Source organism: Pocillopora damicornis, chromosome 14 (genome assembly GCF_964200805.1).
Source record: "Pocillopora damicornis chromosome 14, jaPocDami1.2, whole genome shotgun sequence".
Taxonomy (NCBI): Eukaryota; Metazoa; Cnidaria; class Anthozoa; order Scleractinia; family Pocilloporidae; genus Pocillopora; species Pocillopora damicornis.
In genome coordinates this window covers 7,306,704-7,327,141 of record NC_142683.1, presented here as the reverse complement: position 1 = coordinate 7,327,141, position 20,438 = coordinate 7,306,704, and the positions used below count along the sequence as shown (strand labels likewise).

The 20,438-nt window shown below is 36.2% G+C and overlaps 1 protein-coding gene across 41 annotated transcripts in view; it reads left to right on the top strand.

Annotated features, from left to right (window-relative positions):
• The window catches only part of LOC113671094 (uncharacterized), a 95,163-nt gene extending 75,091 nt beyond the window's left edge, over positions 1 to 20,072 (top strand). For 26 of the 41 annotated variants that reach the window (XM_089194513.1, XM_089194530.1, XM_089194533.1 and 23 more), the window contains 47 exons: positions 178 to 255; positions 740 to 1,090; positions 1,594 to 1,635; positions 1,772 to 1,825; positions 2,008 to 2,085; positions 2,181 to 2,453; positions 2,806 to 2,931; positions 3,500 to 3,541; positions 3,673 to 3,726; positions 4,345 to 4,656; positions 4,945 to 4,986; positions 5,116 to 5,169; positions 5,369 to 5,446; positions 5,843 to 6,187; positions 6,501 to 6,542; positions 6,674 to 6,727; positions 6,923 to 7,000; positions 7,136 to 7,207; positions 8,123 to 8,380; positions 8,669 to 8,710; positions 8,840 to 8,893; positions 9,093 to 9,170; positions 9,568 to 9,915; positions 10,228 to 10,269; positions 10,399 to 10,452; positions 10,708 to 10,785; positions 10,921 to 10,992; positions 11,340 to 11,651; positions 12,226 to 12,267; positions 12,399 to 12,452; positions 12,648 to 12,725; positions 12,861 to 12,932; positions 13,280 to 13,591; positions 13,834 to 13,875; positions 14,004 to 14,057; positions 14,189 to 14,266; positions 14,648 to 14,959; positions 15,534 to 15,575; positions 15,692 to 15,745; positions 15,868 to 15,945; positions 16,261 to 16,620; positions 16,919 to 16,957; positions 17,100 to 17,176; positions 17,688 to 17,746; positions 18,377 to 18,505; positions 19,103 to 19,148; positions 19,469 to 20,072. In XM_089194513.1, the coding sequence (XP_089050639.1) occupies positions 178 to 255; positions 740 to 1,090; positions 1,594 to 1,635; positions 1,772 to 1,825; positions 2,008 to 2,085; positions 2,181 to 2,453; positions 2,806 to 2,931; positions 3,500 to 3,541; positions 3,673 to 3,726; positions 4,345 to 4,656; positions 4,945 to 4,986; positions 5,116 to 5,169; positions 5,369 to 5,446; positions 5,843 to 6,187; positions 6,501 to 6,542; positions 6,674 to 6,727; positions 6,923 to 7,000; positions 7,136 to 7,207; positions 8,123 to 8,380; positions 8,669 to 8,710; positions 8,840 to 8,893; positions 9,093 to 9,170; positions 9,568 to 9,915; positions 10,228 to 10,269; positions 10,399 to 10,452; positions 10,708 to 10,785; positions 10,921 to 10,992; positions 11,340 to 11,651; positions 12,226 to 12,267; positions 12,399 to 12,452; positions 12,648 to 12,725; positions 12,861 to 12,932; positions 13,280 to 13,591; positions 13,834 to 13,875; positions 14,004 to 14,057; positions 14,189 to 14,266; positions 14,648 to 14,959; positions 15,534 to 15,575; positions 15,692 to 15,745; positions 15,868 to 15,945; positions 16,261 to 16,620; positions 16,919 to 16,957; positions 17,100 to 17,176; positions 17,688 to 17,746; positions 18,377 to 18,505; positions 19,103 to 19,148; positions 19,469 to 19,890 (5,863 nt within the window). In that variant the 3' untranslated portion in view covers positions 19,891 to 20,072. The remainder of the gene's footprint in view (positions 1 to 177; positions 256 to 739; positions 1,091 to 1,593; positions 1,636 to 1,771; positions 1,826 to 2,007; positions 2,086 to 2,180; positions 2,454 to 2,805; positions 2,932 to 3,499; positions 3,542 to 3,672; positions 3,727 to 4,344; positions 4,657 to 4,944; positions 4,987 to 5,115; positions 5,170 to 5,368; positions 5,447 to 5,842; positions 6,188 to 6,500; positions 6,543 to 6,673; positions 6,728 to 6,922; positions 7,001 to 7,135; positions 7,208 to 8,122; positions 8,381 to 8,668; positions 8,711 to 8,839; positions 8,894 to 9,092; positions 9,171 to 9,567; positions 9,916 to 10,227; positions 10,270 to 10,398; positions 10,453 to 10,707; positions 10,786 to 10,920; positions 10,993 to 11,339; positions 11,652 to 12,225; positions 12,268 to 12,398; positions 12,453 to 12,647; positions 12,726 to 12,860; positions 12,933 to 13,279; positions 13,592 to 13,833; positions 13,876 to 14,003; positions 14,058 to 14,188; positions 14,267 to 14,647; positions 14,960 to 15,533; positions 15,576 to 15,691; positions 15,746 to 15,867; positions 15,946 to 16,260; positions 16,621 to 16,918; positions 16,958 to 17,099; positions 17,177 to 17,687; positions 17,747 to 18,376; positions 18,506 to 19,102; positions 19,149 to 19,468) is intronic. The other 15 variants (XM_089194518.1, XM_089194549.1, XM_089194521.1 and 12 more) reach the window with 15 other exon arrangements.
• Positions 20,073 to 20,438: the final 366 nt, after the last annotated feature.

Sequence of the window (20,438 nt, the reverse complement as noted above, 5' to 3'; positions counted from 1 at the left end):
GTAAGAGGACCGGTTGGATGATTGCGTTTATTTTCATTTTATTGTGTATTGCAAATGATCATAGTGTCATCTGGCAGATGTTGGTGAGCTGTTGTAATCATTGCCTTTGTATTAATATTTTTTTCATTTTGTGTGTAAAATATGACATATGTTTGGTGTATTAAACTTTCAAATCAGTGCTTCAACCTCAAGTTCAGCGTCAACATCATCATCGGCGTCCACGTCATCGAGTGTTTCAACACCAACAACAACGAGGTATGAAAGATATTTTTCAGCCCTTGTTTCTGGACCACTTTAGGAACTCCTTTTGTATTTTCGCGACTCTATATTATCATAACTTAATGCATCCACTTCTCCAAGGTTACTGTTGATGTTATTTTCCCTTTTCTGATATGACTTGAGGGAATTCGTTTTAATACTGCGTGTTACTTTCTTCTTAAATCTTTTATTATAAGAATAAACATGTTTTGTTTCAGATCATTTTGATTTCAATACCTGTTTACAAAAATTGACAACTTTTTTAGTACATACTCAAGTTGGTATGTCACCAGTGGTTTGCGAAGTGAACTTTTCTGGTTTGTAGACAAAAATGTTTAAGTACCCCTATGATGTTTTGATGTCAGTTTGACTTAAAAAGCAGCAATCTAACCCATGTCATCATTTATTCTGTGTAAATGAAGTTTGTTTTGACTTTACATAAATTTTCAATAAAGTTACTGTTTCCTGTAATATTATGTAGTGTCTCTACATCAAGTTCTGCATCGACATCATCATCTAGTGCTTCTATATCGTCGTCAGTGTCGACATCATCAAGTGTCTCGACATCTTCGTCAATTTCGACCTCATCGAGCATTTCCACGTCGTCTTCGGCATCAACATCATCGAGCGCTTCAACCTCGTCGTCAGTGTCAACATCATCAAGTGTATCAACATCGTCATCAGTGTCGACTTCATCAAGTGTGTCAACCTCATCGTCAATCTCGACTTCATCGAGTATTTCGACATCATCATCGGCATCAACTTCATCAAGCGCCTCAACATCATCGTCAGTGTCGACATCATCTTCTGTTTCGACACCAACTACGACGAGGTAAAGACTTAATTTTGTTCAGTTTTTAATAGATTTGACCACTTCAGTTGTCTGAGCCAAGGAAAGCGTTCATGAGAAATATTACATCGAAAAGCTGGGTTCACTTTGTCCATACTGAGCTCACAACAGAAACGATTTTGATCTAATCCTTGTTTCCTAAAGTAGAAGTCGTAAATAATAGTAGTCCCATAAGTATCATCGGTCTTCATTTCCATACTGAATAAACTTTGTCAAATAAGTAAATACGTTCACATGGTGTTAAAATGGATATTTTTTTCTAGGCCTTTTTACTATAACATTATACTCTTAAGACTTTTTAAAGTGCCGGAAGTATAGATATCCAACTTAAAAGCAACTTTAAATGGATAACTCTTCAAGTAGCTTAAACATTGAAAAGGCATCGGAATTGCTGATAGCACAGTAAAACCTCTATTAACTCCTGTTGTGGTACTTTACATATGTTGTAGTTGTTTTCTCATGTTACTTTTTATTCCTCTTTAAAGTGTGTCTACTTCAAGTTCGTCAAGTGTGTCAACTTCATCAAGGTATCAAAATAATTTTACTCGATCCCCAGATGTAATTATCAAATCAGAATTACTCCGTGAACAAAACTTCAAAGGCAATCAGAGAAACTCCAAAAGCTGGCTTTCTAACGCCATATTATTATTCATTTTTTACAAGTGTGTCGACATCAAGTTCAGCTTCCACCTCCTCAAGTGTCTCAACTTCGTCAAGGTAACGAAAGACGATTGTTTTACATTACCTCTTATGCTTACTTAAATGTTAAATTGTTTTACTTTTAGTTTGTAAAGAGCATCGTTTTGAGTACTGTCAACCTTCTTCCGTTTTATTTCCTATACCGTCGACATAAAACCGTTAAAATGCCAATTTATTTGAATTAAAATTATCGTTTTCAGCGCTTCAACCTCAAGTTCGGTGTCAACATCTTCCTCGGCGTCGACGCCGTCGAGTGTTTCAACACCAACGACGACCAGGTATAAAAATTTTCTTAAAGAACTTTCAGTATTGACTTTGTTAGAAAACAACTTTATCCTCATCTGTTTGTTACACTACTTTATTTGTGTTGTAGTGTTTCTACATCAAGTTCTGCATCCACATCATCATCAATCTCAACATCTTCATCAGCGTCTACATCATCAAGTGCTTCAACGTCGTCATCAGCTTCGACATCATCCAGTGTCTCAACATCGTCCTCAGTGTCGACATCATCGAGTGTTTCAACATCATCGTCAATTTCGACCTCATCCAGTATTTCAACATCGTCTTCGGCATCAACATCATCAAGCGCCTCGACATCATCGTCAGTCTTAACGTCACCTGTTTCGTCACCAACTAAACCACGGTACTAATTTATGGGAGTCGTGAAAAAGTTATATCGGCCCTCATTTTTACCGAGAGTAAACATGAATAACCCCATGATTGCCACATATTTTGTTTAAAAATATTGAGACTTAAGCTGTGCTTAACCCACTGTATCCATTTTCTGATATGAATCTTTATTTCCCTTATCAGAGTTTCCACCAGTTCGAGTTTGTCAATTGCGTCAACTTCTTCAACCTTGACATCTACCTTAATGAACTTGCTTTTAGACTTCGTTAGTCTCACTAACAATTTATATATTGTACTCCTTTAAGGACATGGCAGTTCTTAAAAAGGATTGGTATTCCGATTAATCTATGCTGCTTTCTTCTTAGTGTATCCACCTCAAAGGCTGTGTCGACCTCATTTAAACCTCAGACAGAAACAAAGGTATCGACGAGGTTTCCCTCATCGTACACTCCTTCGACATCCTCCGAAGAAGTTTTTTCAGTAACATCTACGTGAGTTGAAAGATTTCCTTCCGTACTTACACATACATTTTATTACTTGAATTCGTATTTACAGCTTTTCGGGCACATCATAGAAAGAGGTGTATTCCAATCCGCATGTGCCAGATCAGAAAGAAAACTGTTACAAGAAAACCGTTAATAGTCTCTCATTTTTAATTTTTTGGCCTTGATATTACCCTTCATGGAGGAAGAATTTTGTCGTTCTAAAAAGATGTCTCAACTCAATCCACATTGCCTGGAGGGCTTCATTAAAGGTCTTTTCTTAAAAACAAAGTCAAGAGATTCATCAATGAACATTCTTACGTGCCTCCTTTCGCCAGTGGTTTTCGATCATATTCGAATATGTAGCTAGGTATCGTTGCTGGACATTTCTCTTAATTAGCATTAAAGATTTTTGTTTCTGTTATTCTGATTGTAACCAAACTATTATTATAGTCTATCATAAATCTTGAAAGACCCCTAGGAACCCCCCTGGATGGGTTTTTAAAGGACTTATGTCTAAAGTTGAGTTGTGTGTATACATTCTGACCCATAATCTTATTCCATGTTTTCATTTTAGAGTGCCTACTTCAAGTTCGTCGAGCGTATCAACTTCCTCAAGGTATTTAGAAGTTGTGTTTAAGTTAAGGCGCATTAGACACAGATTTAATTGTGGTAACATCTTTAAAATATGTAACGATTAACTACCTTTCTTAGCTTTCCAACACTTCAATTTTGTTAATTTTCTTGTAGTGTGTCGACATCGAGTTCTGCATCAACTTCGTCAAGTGTCTCAACATCGTCAAGGTAGGAAAGAACATGATGGTTTCACGTGAGATCGTTATGTTAACTGAAAACAATCGATCGTGTCATTTATCATGGTCGGAGAACCAGTTGGATCATTTGCTTTAATTTAATGTTATTGCGTTTCGCAAATGATCCATAGTTTTATTAGCCAATAGTTAGTGGACTGCTGCAGTTGTTGCCTTTTTTTAAATTAGTTTTTGCACCTTATATGTAAAATATTAGTTATATCTTGTTGTATTTTACTCCAACAACAACAAGGTATAAATGATATATTTGAGACCATATATCTAGAGGTGAATATGTTTTTGTTCTGGACTTATCTTAGACATTGAAAAATAGATACATAGATTGTAAGAGTAAATATGTTTTTTGGAGATCATCGTCATTTTTTATATCTCTTTATTATTTACTGAAGTTAAACACTCAGTACTCATTGATGTCTACTGCAATATTCTGGATTTTTGTTTTCGAAGAATCTATAAATATCATAAAGTCTATAGTTAAGAAGTAGAAGTAGTTAAAGCCTTGACATCTTTTTCCGTTGACAGGAAGGTTTTTTAAAATTAAATTTAAAGAAAGAGATTGTTTTCTTAAAGAATGATTAAAATCTCTTTGTAGTGTCTCTACATCAAGTTCTGCATCAACATCATCAAGCACTTCAACATCGTCGTCAGCATCAACATCATCAAGTGCTTCGACATCTTCATCAATATCGACATCATCGAGCGCTTCAACATCTTCCTCATTGTCGACATCATCAAGTGCTTCGACATCATCGTCAGTATCGACTTCATCAAGCATTTCAACGTCGTCGTCAATTTCCACTTCATCGAGCATTTCGACATCGTCATCGGCTTCAACTTCATCGAGCGCTTCAACTTCATCATCAGTCTCAACATCATCTTCTGTGTCGACACCAACTACAACGAGGTATGCGCTGCGTGGATTCAGTTCAATCTCGTATGAGACTCGCACTAATATTTTCACATTTCGAGGTAGTAGCAATACAATTGAAACTTTGACCGGTATGCTTATGTTTCTAGTATATCTTAAATGATATCATACAACTTCTAGGCAGGTTGAAAGCTTTTTTCACTGTAAACAAGGGAATGTTGTGTCTTATCATAATTCCTGAAAAACCCCTCAGATCTCCTGATCGTGGGTTGTTGAAAGACGTACAAGGTTTGATTGAGATTTTAATCCATGATTTTATTTCAGTGTCTCTACCTCAAGTTCATCAAGTGTGTCAACTTCTTCAAGGTATTTACATTTTGTTTTCGAAGTCAAGGTGTATCAGACACAGATTGTATCAGATTGATTTAGAGATTTTAAAGATAGACTATTTCTACTTACCTTTTCGACCCTTGAAATCTTTTCATTTCCTCGTAGTGTGTCGACATCAAGTTCTGCGTCCACTTCGTCAAGTATCTCAACATCGTCAAGGTAAGAAGAACAGAAAGAGGTTTAGATCTTTATTTTAGCAAAGAATAATCTATTGCGTCAATCATTATTTGTATGAGGACCCATTGGATAATTGCCTTTATTTTTACGATATTGGGTAATGTTTATGATCCATAGTATCACTTCTCAGTGGTTAATGGACAGTTGTAATATATTTTGGCGAATTTTACTTTCCAATCAGTGCTTCAACTTCAAGTTCTGCGTCCACATCATCTTCGGCGTCTACATCATCGAGTGTTTCAACACCAACAACAACGAGGTATAAATTATATTTTTGCTTCCTGACGTCATCGTTACCTTGTACATCCGCTTCTTAGAGGGTTACTATTAATGTTTTGATACAACCTTTTCCTTTTTTCATATTTGTTTTTAAGGATAAACCTTTTTTTGTTTCAAATCACTTTTCTTTTAATACCTGTTGACGAAGTCAACTTTTTTTTTTATCCTAAGTTGGTGAGTTAGTCCTTTCTCTAATTTTGTGCCTAAGTGTCCATTTCTGGCCTATAGACGTTAATGTTCAGATACCTATATAATTTTTTGATGTCTTCGAGATGAAATGTGGGAGTTTAACCTATTTGTTCTTTTAATCTTTTCAAGCGAAGACTTACTTGAAAGTTACTGTTTCCTTTAATATTTTCTCATGGCTTTTTTGAAGTGCTTCTACATCAAGTTCTGTGTCAACATCATCAAGCATTTCAACGTCATCGTCAGCATCAACGTCATCAAGTGCTTCTACATCGTCGTCAGCGTCGACATCATCAAGTGTTTCTACATCGTCATCAGCGTCGACATCATCAAGTGTCTCTTCATCGTCATCAGCGTCGACATCATCTAGTGCTTCAACATCATCATCAGTGTCGACTTCATCAAGTGTGTCAACATCGTCGTCAATTTCGACATCATCAAGCATTTCGACATCGTCGTCTGCGTCAACTTCATCAAGCGCTTCAACATCATCAGTTTCGACATCATCTTCGGTCTCAACACCAACTACAACGAGGTATACACCACTATGATTTAGTTAAATCTCACAGGACGATATGATACTCAAATCTCATATCGCCACATTTCGAGACAATAGCAATACAATTACTACCATAAACAGCTTGCTCTTGTTTCTATTATATGTTGGTTAATATTGTACACTTTCTAAATCAGTTTTTCCCTGTAACCAAACTATTATTATAGTCTAGCATAATTCTTGAAAGACCCCTAGGAACCCCCCTGGATGGGTTTTTAAAGGACTTATGTCTAAAACTGAGTTGTTTGTATACATTCTGAGCCATAATCTTATTCCATGTTTTTCTTTTTAGTGTGTCTACTTCAAGTTCGTCGAGTGTATCAACTTCCTCAAGGTATTTAGAAGTTGTGTTTAAGTTAAAGCGCATCAAACGCAGATTTAATTGTAGTAACATCTTTAAAATATGTAACGATTAACTACCTTTCTTAAATTTCCAACACTTCAATTTTGTTAATTTTCTTGTAGTGTGTCGACATCGAGTTCTGCATCAACTTCGTCAAGTGTCTCGACATCGTCAAGGTAGGAAAAACCATGATGGTTTCACGTGAGATCGTTATGTTAACTGCAAATAGTCGATCATATCATTTATCGATCCATAGTTTGATTAGTGTATAGTTAGTGGACTGCTGTAGATGTTGTCCTTGTTTTAATTTGTTTTTGCACCTTATATGTAAAATATTATCTACATTTTGTTGTGTTTTACTTTCTAATCAGTGCTTCAACTTCAAGTTACGCGACAACATCATCCTCGGCGTCGACTTCATCGAGCGTTTCAACTCCAACAACAACAAGGTATAAATGATATATTTGAGACAATATTTCCGGAGGTGAATATGTTTTTGTCCTCGACTTATCTTAGACATTGAAAAATAGATACATAGATTATATCCCTTAACCTCTTGTAAAAGTAAACTTGTTGGTTTTTAGTGTATCTACTTCAAGTTCCGCGTCCACATCATCGTCGATTTCGTCATCATCTAGTGCATCTACTTCTTCAAGGTGATTGTTGATGTTTTTTATATTGTTTTACAGAGTCTAATTTAATGCAACATGTCAACTTTTTTCTTTTCAACTTCTTTGTAAGAGTAAATATGATTTTTTTGAGATCAACGTCACTTTTAATATCTCTTTATTATTTACTGAAGTTAAGTACTCGGTACTCATTGATGTCTACTGCATTATTCTGGATTTTTGGTTTCCAAGAATTTATAAATTTTCTTTATGCTTTTTCCCCCTATCGAGCTTGCTAAGTAACTAAAATACTGGGCTCCATCTCCCGGGCTCGTTTACTGGGCACATAAAAATCACACAAACACATTGATCTGGAGTAAAAATGGCTGAGGGCAAAGGCCCAAAGCTGGTTTAATTAGTAATCAAAACTGAATCGATTATTGCCCAAAATATTTGAATCTGGGAAAAATAGCTTGCCCAGTAAAGGTGAGGGCTGAAAAACAACGCCAACAAAATCAACTATTAACTTGAGCTAAAACAAAGACATGTGGCTGGAATAAGGGGAGGAGGTGGGGTACAAACAAACGTGTCACTTGCAAAGAAATCTGAAGTGAATGACTCTGTGAATTCTGTCACGAGTATTAGACTACACAAAAGGTGGGGGGTCAATACATTGCAATACTCGCACCCCTCAACCAGGCCTGTCACGCATCTTGCATTGTCATGTAACGCTCTCTACACGTGACTAACATATATCAGCAATTATCACAATAATAGAACATTAATAATTAGGGAAAAAAGCATAAAAATCCTATTCGCGAGCAAATATTTTCTTTACGTTTATAGTTAAGAAGTAGAAGTAGTTAAAGCCTTGACATCTTTTTTTCTTTGACAGTATGGTTTTTTAAATTAAACTTTTAAGAAAGAGACTTTTCTTAAAGAATGATTAAAATCTCTTTATAGTGTCTCTACATCAAGTTCTGCATCAACATCATCAAGCGCTTCAAAATCATCGAGCGCTTCAACATCTTCCTCATTGTCGACATCATCAAGTGCTTCGACATCATCGTCAGTATCGACTTCATCAAGCATTTCAACGTCGTCGTCAATTTCCACTTCATCGAGCATTTCGACATCGTCATCGGCTTCAACTTCATCGAGCGCTTCAACTTCATCATCAGTGTCGACATCATCTTCTGTGTCGACACCAACTACAACCAGGTATGCGCTACATGCATTCGGTTCAATCTCGTATGAGACTCGCACTAATATTTTCACATTTCGAGGTAGTAGCAATACAATTGAAACTTTGACCGGTATCCTTTTGTTTCTTTGATATCTTAGATGATACCATATAACTTCTAGGCAGGTTAAAAGCTTTTTTCACTGTAAACAAAAGAATATTATGCCTCATCATAATTGTTGAGAAACCCCTCAGATCTCCTGATCATGGTTTGTTGAAAGACGTAAAAGGTTTGATTGAGATTTTAATCCATGATTTTATTTCAGTGTCTCCACTTCAAGTTCATCAAGTGTGTCAACTTCTTCAAGGTATTTACATTTTGTTTACAAAGTCAAGGTGTATCAGACACAGATTGTATCAGATTGATTTAGAGATTTTAAAGATAGACTATTTCTACTAACCTTTTCGACCCTTGAAATCTTTTCATTTCCTCGTAGTGTGTCGACATCAAGTTCTGCGTCCACTTCGTCAAGTATCTCAACATCGTCAAGGTAAGAAGAACAGAAAGAGGTTTAGATCTTTATTTTAGCAAAGAATAATCTATTGCGTCAATCATTATTTGTATGAGGACCCATTGGATCATTGCCTTTATTTTTACGATATTGGTTAATGTTTATGATCCATAGTATCACTTCTCAGTGGTTAATGGACAGTTGTAATATATTTTGGCGAATTTTACTTTCCAATCAGTGCTTCAACTTCAAGTTCTGCGTCCACATCATCTTCGGCGTCTACATCATCGAGTGTTTCAACACCAACAACAACGAGGTATAAATTATATTTTTGCTTCCTGACGTCATCGTTACCTTGTACATCCGCTTCTTAGAGGGTTACTATTAATGTTTTGATACAACCTTTTCCTTTTTTCATATTTGTTTTTAAGGATAAACCTTTTTTTGTTTCAAATCACTTTTCTTTTAATACCTGTTGACGAAGTCAACTTTTTTTTTTTATCCTAAGTTGGTGAGTTAGTCCTTTCTCTAATTTTGTGCCTAAGTGTCCATTTCTGGCCTGTAGACGTTAATGTTCAGATACCTATATAGTGTTTTGATGTCTTCGAGATGAAATGTGGGAGTTTAACCTATTTGTTCTTTTAATCTTTTCAAGCGAAGACTTGCTTGAAAGTTACTGTTTCCTTTAATATTTTCTCATGGCTTTTTTGAAGTGCTTCTACATCAAGTTCTGTGTCAACATCATCAAGCATTTCAACGTCATCGTCAGCATCAACGTCATCAAGTGCTTCTACATCGTCGTCAGCGTCGAAATCATCAAGTGTTTCTACATCGTCATCAGCGTCGACATCATCAAGTGCTTCCACATCGTCATCAGCGTCGACATCATCTAGTGCTTCAACATCATCATCAGTGTCGACTTCATCAAGCGTGTCCACATCGTCGTCAATTTCGACATCATCAAGCATTTCGACATCGTCGTCTGCATCAACTTCATCAAGCGCTTCAACTTCATCATCAGTGTCGACATCATCTTCGGTCTCAACACCAACTACAACGAGGTATACGCCACTATGATTTACTTAAATCTCACAGGACGATATGATACTCAAATCTCATATCGCCACATTTCGAGACAATAGCAATACAATTATTACCATAAACAGCTTGCTCTTGTTTCTATTATATGTTGGTTAATATTGTACACTTTCTAAATCAGTTTTTCCCTGTAACCAAACTATTATTATAGTCTATCATAATTCTTGAAAGACCCCTAGGAACCCCCCTGGATGGGTTTTTAAATGACTTATGTCTAAAGCTGAGTTGTTTGTATACATTCTGAGCCATAATCTTATTCCATGTTTTCATTTTAGTGTGTCTACTTCAAGTTCGTCGAGTGTATCAACTTCCTCAAGGTATTTAGAATTTATGTTTAAGCTAAAACGCATTAGACACAGATTTAATTTTGGTAACATCTTTAAAATATATAACGATACACTACCTTTCTTGGCTTTCCAACACAAATTTTGTTAATTTTCTTGTAGTGTGTCGACATCGAGTTCTGCATCAACTTCGTCAAGTGTCTCAACATCGTCAAGGTAGGAAAAACCATGATGGTTTCACGTGAGATCTTTATGTTAGCTGAAAACAATCGATCGTGTCATTTATCACTCGTCAGAGAACCCGTTGGATCATTTGCTGTAATTTAATGTTATTGCGTTTCGCAAATGATCCATAGTTTTATTAGCCAATAGTTAGTGGACTGCTACAGTTGTTGCCTTTGATTTAATTATTTTTTGCGCCTTATATGTAAAATATTACTTACATTTTGTTGTGTTTTACTTTCTAATCAGTGCTTCAACTTCAAGTTACGCGACAACATCATCCTCGGCGTCGACTTCATCGAGTGTTTCAACTCCAACAACAACAAGGTATAAATGATATATTTGAGACAATATTTCCGGAGGTGAATATGTTTTTGTTCTCGACTTATCTTAGACATTGAAAAATAGATATATAGATTATATCTCTTAACCTCTTGTAAAAGTAAACTTGTTGGTTTTTAGTGTATCTACTTCAAGTTCCGCGTCCACATCATCGTCGATTTCGTCATCATCTAGTGCATCTACTTCTTCAAGGTGATTGTTGATGTTTTTTATATTGTTTTACAGAGTCTAATTTAATGCAACATGTCAACTTTTTTCTTTTCAACTTCTTTGTAAGAGTAAATATGATTTTTTTGAGATCAACGTCACTTTTAATATCTCTATTATTTACTGAAGTTAAGTACTCGGTACTCATTGATGTCTACTGCATTATTCTGGATTTTTGGTTTCCAAGAATCTATAAATTTTCTTTACGTTTATAGTTAAGAAGTAGAAGTAGTTAAAGCCTTGACATCTTTTTTTCTTTGACAGTATGGTTTTTTAAATTAAACTTTTAAGAAAGAGACTTTTCTTAAAGAATGATTAAAATCTCTTTATAGTATCTCTACATCAAGTTCTGCATCAACATCATCAAGCACTTCAACATCGTCGTCAGTATCAACATCATCAAGTGCTTCGACGTCTTCGTCAATATCGACATCATCGAGCGCTTCAACATCTTCCTCATTGTCGACATCATCAAGTGCTTCGACATCATCGTCAGTATCGACTTCATCAAGCGTTTCAACGTCGTCGTCAATTTCCACGTCATCGAGCATTTCGACATCGTCATCGGCTTCAACTTCATCGAGCGCTTCAACTTCATCATCAGTCTCAACATCATCTTCTGTATCGACACCAACTACAACGAGGTATGCGCTGCGTGGATTCAGTTCAATCTCGTATGAGACTCGCACTAATATTTTCACATTTCGAGGTAGTAGCAATACAATTGAAACTTTGACCGGTATCCTTTTGTTTCTTTGATGTCTTAGATGATACCATATAACTTCTAGGCAGGTTGAAACCTTTTTTCACTGTAAACAAAAGAATATTATGCCTCATCATAATTGTTGAGAAACCCCTCAGATCTCCTGATCATGGTTTGTTGAAAGACGTAAAAAGTTTGATTGAGATTTTAATCCATGATTTAGTTAAATCTCACAGGACGATATGATACTCAAATCTCATATCGCCACATTTCGAGACAATAGCAATACAATTATTACCATAAACAGCTTGCTCTTGTTTCTATTAGATGTTGGTTAATATTTTACACTTTCTAAATCAGTTTTTCCCTGTAACCAAACTATTATTATAGTCTAGCATAATTCTTGAAAGACCCCTAGGAACCCCCCTGGATGGGTTTTTAAAGGACTTATGTCTAAAACTGAGTTGTTTGTATACATTCTAAGCCATAATCTTATTCCATGTTTTTCTTTTTAGTGTGTCTACTTCAAGTTCGTCGAGTGTATCAACTTCCTCAAGGTATTTAGAAGTTGTGTTTAAGTTAAAGCGCATCAAACGCAGATTTAATTGTAGTAACATCTTTAAAATATGTAACGATTAACTACCTTTCTTAAATTTCCAACACTTCAATTTTGTTAATTTTCTTGTAGTGTGTCGACATCGAGTTCTGCATCAACTTCGTCAAGTGTCTCGACATCGTCAAGGTAGGAAAAACCATGATGGTTTCACGTGAGATCGTTATGTTAACTGCAAATAGTCGATCATATCATTTATCGATCCATAGTTTGATTAGTGTATAGTTAGTGGACTGCTGTAGATATTGTCCTTGTTTTAATTTGTTTTTGCACCTTATTTGTAAAATATTACCTACATTTTGTTGTGTTTTACTTTCTAATCAGTGCTTCAACTTCAAGTTACGCGACAACATCATCCTCGGCGTCGACTTCATCGAGTGTTTCAACTCCAACAACAACAAGGTATAAATGATATATTTGAGACAATATTTCCGGAGGTGAATATGGTTTTGTTCTCGACTTATCTTAGACATTGAAAAATAGATATATAGATTATATCCCTTAACCTCTTGTAAAAGTAAACTTGTTGGTTTTCAGTGTATCTACTTCAAGTTCCGCGTCCACATCATCGTCGATTTCGTCATCATCTAGTGCATCTACTTCTTCAAGGTGATTGTTGATGTTTTTTATATTGTTTTACAGAGTCTAATTTAATGCAACATGTCAACTTTTTTCTTTTCAACTTCTTTGTAAGAGTAAATATGATTTTTTTGAGATCAACGTCACTTTTAATATCTCTATTATTTACTGAAGTTAAGTACTCGGTACTCATTGATGTCTACTGCATTATTCTGGATTTTTGGTATCCAAGAATCTATAAATTTTCTTTACGTTTATAGTTAAGAAGTAGAAGTAGTTAAAGCCTTGACATCTTTTTTTCTTTGACAGTGTGGTTTTTTAAATTAAACTTTTAAGAAAGAGACTTTTCTTAAAGAATGATTAAAATCTCTTTATAGTATCTCTACATCAAGTTCTGCATCAACATCATCAAGCACTTCAACATCGTCGTCAGTATCAACATCATCAAGTGCTTCGACGTCTTCGTCAATATCGACATCATCGAGCGCTTCAACATCTTCCTCATTGTCGACATCATCAAGTGCTTCGACATCATCGTCAGTATCGACTTCATCAAGCGTTTCAACGTCGTCGTCAATTTCCACGTCATCGAGCATTTCGACATCGTCATCGGCTTCAACTTCATCGAGCGCTTCAACTTCATCATCAGTCTCAACATCATCTTCTGTGTCGACACCAACTACAACGAGGTATGCGCTGCGTGGATTCAGTTCAATCTCGTATGAGACTCGCACTAATATTTTCACATTTCGAGGTAGTAGCAATACAATTGAAACTTTGACCGGTGTGCTTTTGTTTCTAGTATATCTTAGATGATACCATACAACTTCTAAGCAGGTTGAAAGCTTTTTTCACTGTAACCAAAATGATCATGGTTTGTTGAAAGACGTACAAGGTTTGATTGAAATTTTAATCCGTGATTTTATTTCAGTGTTTCTACTTCAAGTTCATCAAGTGTGTCAACTTCTTCAAGGTATTTAAATTTTTTTTCAAAGTTGAAATGCATCAGACACAGATTGCATCAGGTTGATTTAAAGATTTTAAAGATAGACTGTTTCTACTAGCCTTTTCAACAATTGGAATCTTTTTATCTCCCCGTAGTGTGTCGACATCAAGTTCTGCGTCAACTTCGTCAAGTGTCTCAACATCGTCAAGGTAAGAAGAACAGAAAAAACTTTAGATCTTTATTTTAATTGAAAATAATCCATTGTGTCAATAATTATTAGTACGAGGACCCATTAGATCATTGCCTTTATATATTTTGGTGAATTTTACTTTCCAATCAGTGCTTCATCTTCAAGTTCTGCGTCAACATCATCTTCGGCGTCTACGTCATCGAGTGTTTCAACACCAACAACAACGAGGTACAAATTATACTTTTGCTTCCTTACGTTATCATTACCTTGTACATCCGCTTCTTACAGGTTACTATTAATATTTTGAAGCAACCTTTTACTTTTTTCATTTAGTTTTTAAGAATAAACCTTTTTTGTTCCAAATCACTTTTATTTTAATATCCGTGGACTAAGTCAACCTTTTTTTTTTGTTCGTCATTCGTCATTCTAATTTTATGTCAAAGTGTCTATATCTGGCCTGTAGACGTTAATGTTCAGATATCTATATAATGTTTTTATGTCTAGAGATAAATTGTAGGAGTTTAACCTATTTGTTCTTTTAATCTTTTCAAATGAAGCTTTGTTTGAAAGTTACTGTTCCTTTAGTATTTTCTAATGGCTTTTTTGAAGTGCTTCTACATCAAGTTCTGTGTCAACATCATCAAGCGTTTCAACGTCATCGTCAGCATCGACATCATCAAGTGCTTCTACATCGTCGTCAGCGTCGACATCATCAAGTGTCTCAACATCGTCATCAGCGTCGACTTCATCAAGTGCTTCCACATCATCATCAGTGTCGACCTCCTCAAGTGTGTCAACATCGTCGTCAATTTCGACTTCATCGAGCATTTCGACATCATCATCGGCATCAACTTCATCAAGCGCTTCAACATCATCGTCAGTGTCGACATCCTCCTCTGTTTCGACACCAACTACGACGAGGTAAGGACTTAATCTTCTTTAGTTTTCAATAATATGATATTATGATATTGAAACTAAAGTTTTGATCGAAAAAAATCTAAGTTAGGCATTTAGAAGTAAACAATTTCATCGATGGGAATAAAATAATTTATATACTGTAAACTTTTTTAAAGTTCTTGAAGTGTAGATATAGTGCGTCCTCTTCTTCTTCGGCAACAACATCATCAAGCACTTCAACATCGTTGTCGATGTCCACATCATCTAGCGTTTCAACATCGTCATCAATTTCGACCTCATTGAGATTCTCGACATCGTCGTCGGCATCAACATCCTCAAGCGCTTCAATATCATAGTCAGTGTCGACATCTTCTGTTTCGCAAGATTTCATTTTATCACAAGTCGAGACCGTACGCTTACACTTTCAAGCAGTAAGCCTAGGGTCTCGTTTTTCCTGCAATTGAAAAACTCTTATGCGCCATTCTAATGATTGTAAAACTCCGTACAAAGCAAGTTTTGTTTGTAAAAATTTTGATAAGTTTTCAATGAATTAAGCGTGTACAGTTTACACAAGGAACTGATCGATTTTCTTTTTCAGTGTGTCCACGTCAAGTTCATCAAGTGTGTCAACTTCCTCAAGGTATTGAAGATTGGTCAAAAATTTTCATGTTTATGAAAAACAGATATTATTATATGTTTTTCAAAGCCGTATTTATCTGCCTTTCTGACTCCTGAGATCGTTTAATTCTCCTCTAGTGTATCGACTTCAAGTTCTGCATCAACCTCATCAAGTGTGTCAACCTCTTCAAGGTATCAGCAAATTATCCATCATTCTATGGAGGACTATTTTGATCACTGTTACTTTATTCTTTTTTTCGTAATTTATAGTAGATGGTATAAATTTATCGGTGAACGTTGTATTTTTTAATCAGCACTTCAACTTCAAGTTCTGCGTCAACATCATCATCGGCGTCGACGTCATCGAGTGTTTCGACACCAACAACGACAAGGTATGAATGACATTTTAGTGACCTTTCTCCTGGATCTCTTAAGGTGTTTATTTTATTTTGATTATTCTTTTTACGGCTTAACATAACCATCACGAAAGGGATATATAGACTTTTGTCTCTAACTTTGTATAAAAGTAGCCTTTCTTCACTCCGTCGTGAGTTTCAACATCTTTGTCTTGTTCTTTGTTTGCTAATTCTATGATGAAGTTAAGTTGCCCTTCAGATATTTAGTTTCATGAAGCGATAGTTTACTTTTTATTCAAAAGATTTTTAAATAACCAGTCATCATTTTGAATAAATTGTGACACATTTTAGTGTCTCTACATCAAGTTCTGCTTCGACGTCTTCGAGTGTTTCAACTTCGTCGTCGGTGTCAACTTCCAGCTCTGCTTCGACATCGAGCTCAGTGTCGACGTCCAGCTCTGCTTCGACATCCAGCTCAGCTTCGACATCCAGCTCTGCCTCGACATCAAGTTCAGCATCCACATCTAGCTCTGTCTCGACATCGAGCTCAGTGTCGACGTCCAGCTCTGCCTCGACATCCAGCTCAGCTTCGACATCCAGCTCTGCCTCGACATCAAGTTCAGCATCCACATTTAGCTCTGTCTCGACATCAAGTTCTTTGTCGACTTCATCATCAATCTCAAGTTCATCGAGCCTGTCGACCTCGTCAAGGTATGATGATTCCCAAAGCTTGTTTCGAGTGCCCTAGATTATTATTTAGTTATCGGGAACGAACTTTGTGGTTTAAAATGAACCCGACTGCGATCTCGCTTAAAGGGGAGTAATATATTGAACCTTCACTTTCTCTTCAGTGAGTAATTGCAGTGATCTTGGAGAGGAATTTAACAGAATTCCAGCTGAATATTCGGTGATCTGCGCCATAAGCTTTTGTTACAACTCAGTAAATGAAAACATTTAAGAAATACGCAGCTTTTGATAATCTTGAGTCATTTTTTTTTATTTCATAAAGTAAAACGCCGACCTCAACCTCTCTCAGTACGTCATCAAGGTACGTTTCATTCTTTCAACCGTTGTTACCTGAAACTTATTCAGATTTTTAGTGGTCAAAAACTCACAAACCAAACGTATTCTTAGATATGCTTTAAAAGAAATAGCTTTTTTAACAGTTTGATGTAATTGTCTCCTCGCAGCTCGAGTCTTAGCTCCTCAATTTCTTCTTCAATCTCACCGACTACATCCTCGTCAGTTTCGACATCTGTCTCAAGTAGTAAGTGCTTCAAATATTTTAGCAATCGTTAATCTTTATTTAGAGGAATTTTTTTGAGTATCACACTTCCCTTCAAATTCTCCCCCCTCCCACCCCATAAAGCTTGAAGCCCTATGTATGAAAAATTATTCACGTTAATCAATGGTTTTAAATAACTTTCGACTTTTTTTATTGTGAAGGCTTACTTGTCGAGGCGTTATTTTTTTAGCAACAACACTTGCTGAAATGTTACAAATCTAGATCGAACTAAATGTTTTTCACATCCCATTGTCACGACATGCCGCCTTAAAAACCCCTTTAGCTACATTTGCACTTGTGATTAAAAATTGAAAAGTACCCATACCAAAAAAAGAGGTTCTTTTCTAACCACAACTGACCTTTTTTGAACAAATTAGGAGGTAATTCTCTCAAGGTGTCTAGTTTTTTCGTGTACGCACGTCACAATTTTTGAAATGCAGAATTCCCACGCTTTTTGGAAGTAATTTTGTTTCACTTTTTCTTTGGCTTCCAGGTTCGATCTGTCCGATTTGTGTATACACAAATAGATTCAATGAAACTGAAAAGCATCACGTAAGTCGAGACTGAGATCCCGATCTTTTTATAACTGTTACCACATATTTCTCGCACTTTTGAAAAGATTATTTGTTCCTGTATACTCCATGAACCTCCTTGTTAGTCAGGTGGTCATAACATGTGAATCCATGACAACATTCTGGTACATAATGCTGATATAAGAGCATCGGGCTCTCGAATACTCAACCAACTTTTGAGCCAAGCGTGACTGAGTCAACCTCCCTCTCCTAAGATCTGATCAATTCTCCTTCTGGCTGCTACTCAGCCACTCATTTCCTTGTTAATTAGTCACAAGAATTTTGTGTTGGATCACGATAAAATCTACTTGATAAGTTTGAGTATTCTTAATACCAAAGTGCTAGGTGATGCATGAATGTGACAGAGAGAAGCAACAAGTTAATGCTTCTGGGAGTTAAAGGGTAAAAGGAGTGAAATCGGTATTATGAGAGGAGTATCAGTCGTTACTTCGTAAAATTGAGATTCTGCTGATCCTTACCCACCAAACTCACATATTAAGAATGTGTGTTATACATTGGTTTCACGACTGACTGTTTTCAAGAATAGCACTTTCTTCAATTTACGATTGCATTGGTAACTTATTTTAAAGCATTTTTCGTTTGCTTATAGGAGGGAGAAACCTGGACGGATGGGCCTTGCAAGACTGTCAAATGTAAAATGGTTTTTAATGATTGCTTTGAAAACAACCAAGTCGCTCAAATAGAAGTCTACATAAAGGAATGTTCTGAGTGTCCTAAGGTAAGTGGATTGCTATTAAAATTGAATGCATTTCTATTTTTTACTTTGTTAAGATAGTTTGTAGATCTGTCGAAATGTAGCCTGGCTAAACACCTAGATAGAGCTTTAATTATTAGCCACCACTAGTCCATTACGACAGCCATCAGCGATAATATACAATATTCTTCAAGTATCGGAGCTCGAGATTTTAATTCCTACTCTTTAAAAGTAGTCTCAATTATAGCAGTAGCTGACCGTTAGTTTACTATGGTTAAGTCAGTCTATTACATTCAAAGCCAAGTAAATAGTCACTTTAGTTTGATTTAACAAAGTTAAGCTTTTGATTAGCCGAACCCGGCTCGAATTCATCATCTGAAGCCTCCGATAAACCGGTCTGCGTTCATGTTGTGCTACAGTTGCACCTAACCAAACCACACATATCATTTCTACATAAATGTCTTAATGCTGGTCACTAAGGTAGATATCGCTGGGAGCTAAGTTTTTCAGAGCGCCACATTACGAAAAAGTGTTTCATTGACAAAATTTCGAAAGTCATTCACGTTTGAGAAATGCAGCTTAGAGTAAAAATTAAAAACAAACATTTTCTCCTCTTTGAAGGGATACGAACGACCACCATCAAAGGATCAATGCTGTCCACAATGCGGTTTGTATTTCTATTCTTCATACAATTATTTCTAAGTAGGGGGGGGAGGGGAAAGGGTGGGATTAACATGATCGGTCGTGTACATGGATTTCTCTTTCGAACCAGCAACTCAAAATATAAACCGAATTCACTGTTTTGTTGGTAACGAAGTGCCATTCTCTTTCAAACCTTCCAGTGTAGTATCATTCATAACCTATTAAAACAATCTAGAAATAATCTTTTTTTTTACAGTGGTTTTGCAGGCCCGACGTTTTAAAGGACGCTGATTTAGTTTACAATAATGGCTCGTATAAAGACGATATGTTTAATTTATTTTATAGTAAAAACGGAAGACGATGAGAACATCTGCAAACTCGGCCATAGGGCGCCAAGTATCCTTAAATTCCCTGACGGCTGTGAATCAGAATCCGAGGTTAGTCTCACTGAATGCAGAGGTAATTGTGAGTCGAGCACTATTGCAAAAACTCTGCCAGAAGGCTACGGAAGTAAAAACTGCAAGTGTTGCAAGCCGTCTAATAATACCATTGTGACAATCAATTTGATCTGCAAAAATGGAAATGAAACAACGAGAAAAACGGCCGACTTGGATATCATCACGGAATGTGGATGCGGGAGACAGGCATGCGAATCAACACCTTCACACGCAAATGAAGAATTTGTGAACCAAAATGGTGAGATCATGGAAATGAAGAAGAAGCGCCGTCGCCGCGCCTTGTCGCGTCTCTTTGCCCTTCCTCCGTAACGAAAAGTAACAAGGGACATATATTCACTGATAGTGTAGAAAAGAGATAAATTTTGGGCTGAAAAGGAGAAAAAAGGATAACAGAAATGTCAATGGAGTTGAAGGGAACGATGGGATATTTATGTGTACGAGTAATTCTCTAAAGGGACTGGCTTTCTTGAAATAAACTTCACTGAAAGGGATGTAGATTGTGCTTATTCATTTTAGAACTCTGCTTTAGTAAAGAACTTAGTGACAGGTCCGTCAACCCACTAAGGCTCTATTGGATAAATTCTTAGTGGTAACTTTTTATGAATTCACCTTTTGCTCCAATACCACGGCGTAAAGGTTTCATTATTCTAGTCGTGGACAAAGTGTTACCGACTCATTCTCCCGAGCCAATCTTCTGACTATACAAATAACTTTAAAATTAAAAATCAGCTGACGCGAAAATTTCTGCTTGTTCATAAAGTAAATGGCATCTTATTCGATCAAGATTTCGACTTCGTAGTGTCTGGTTTATTCATGCACAGTTTATCAAAGTTTACCAAGGTTCAAATGAAAGTTGT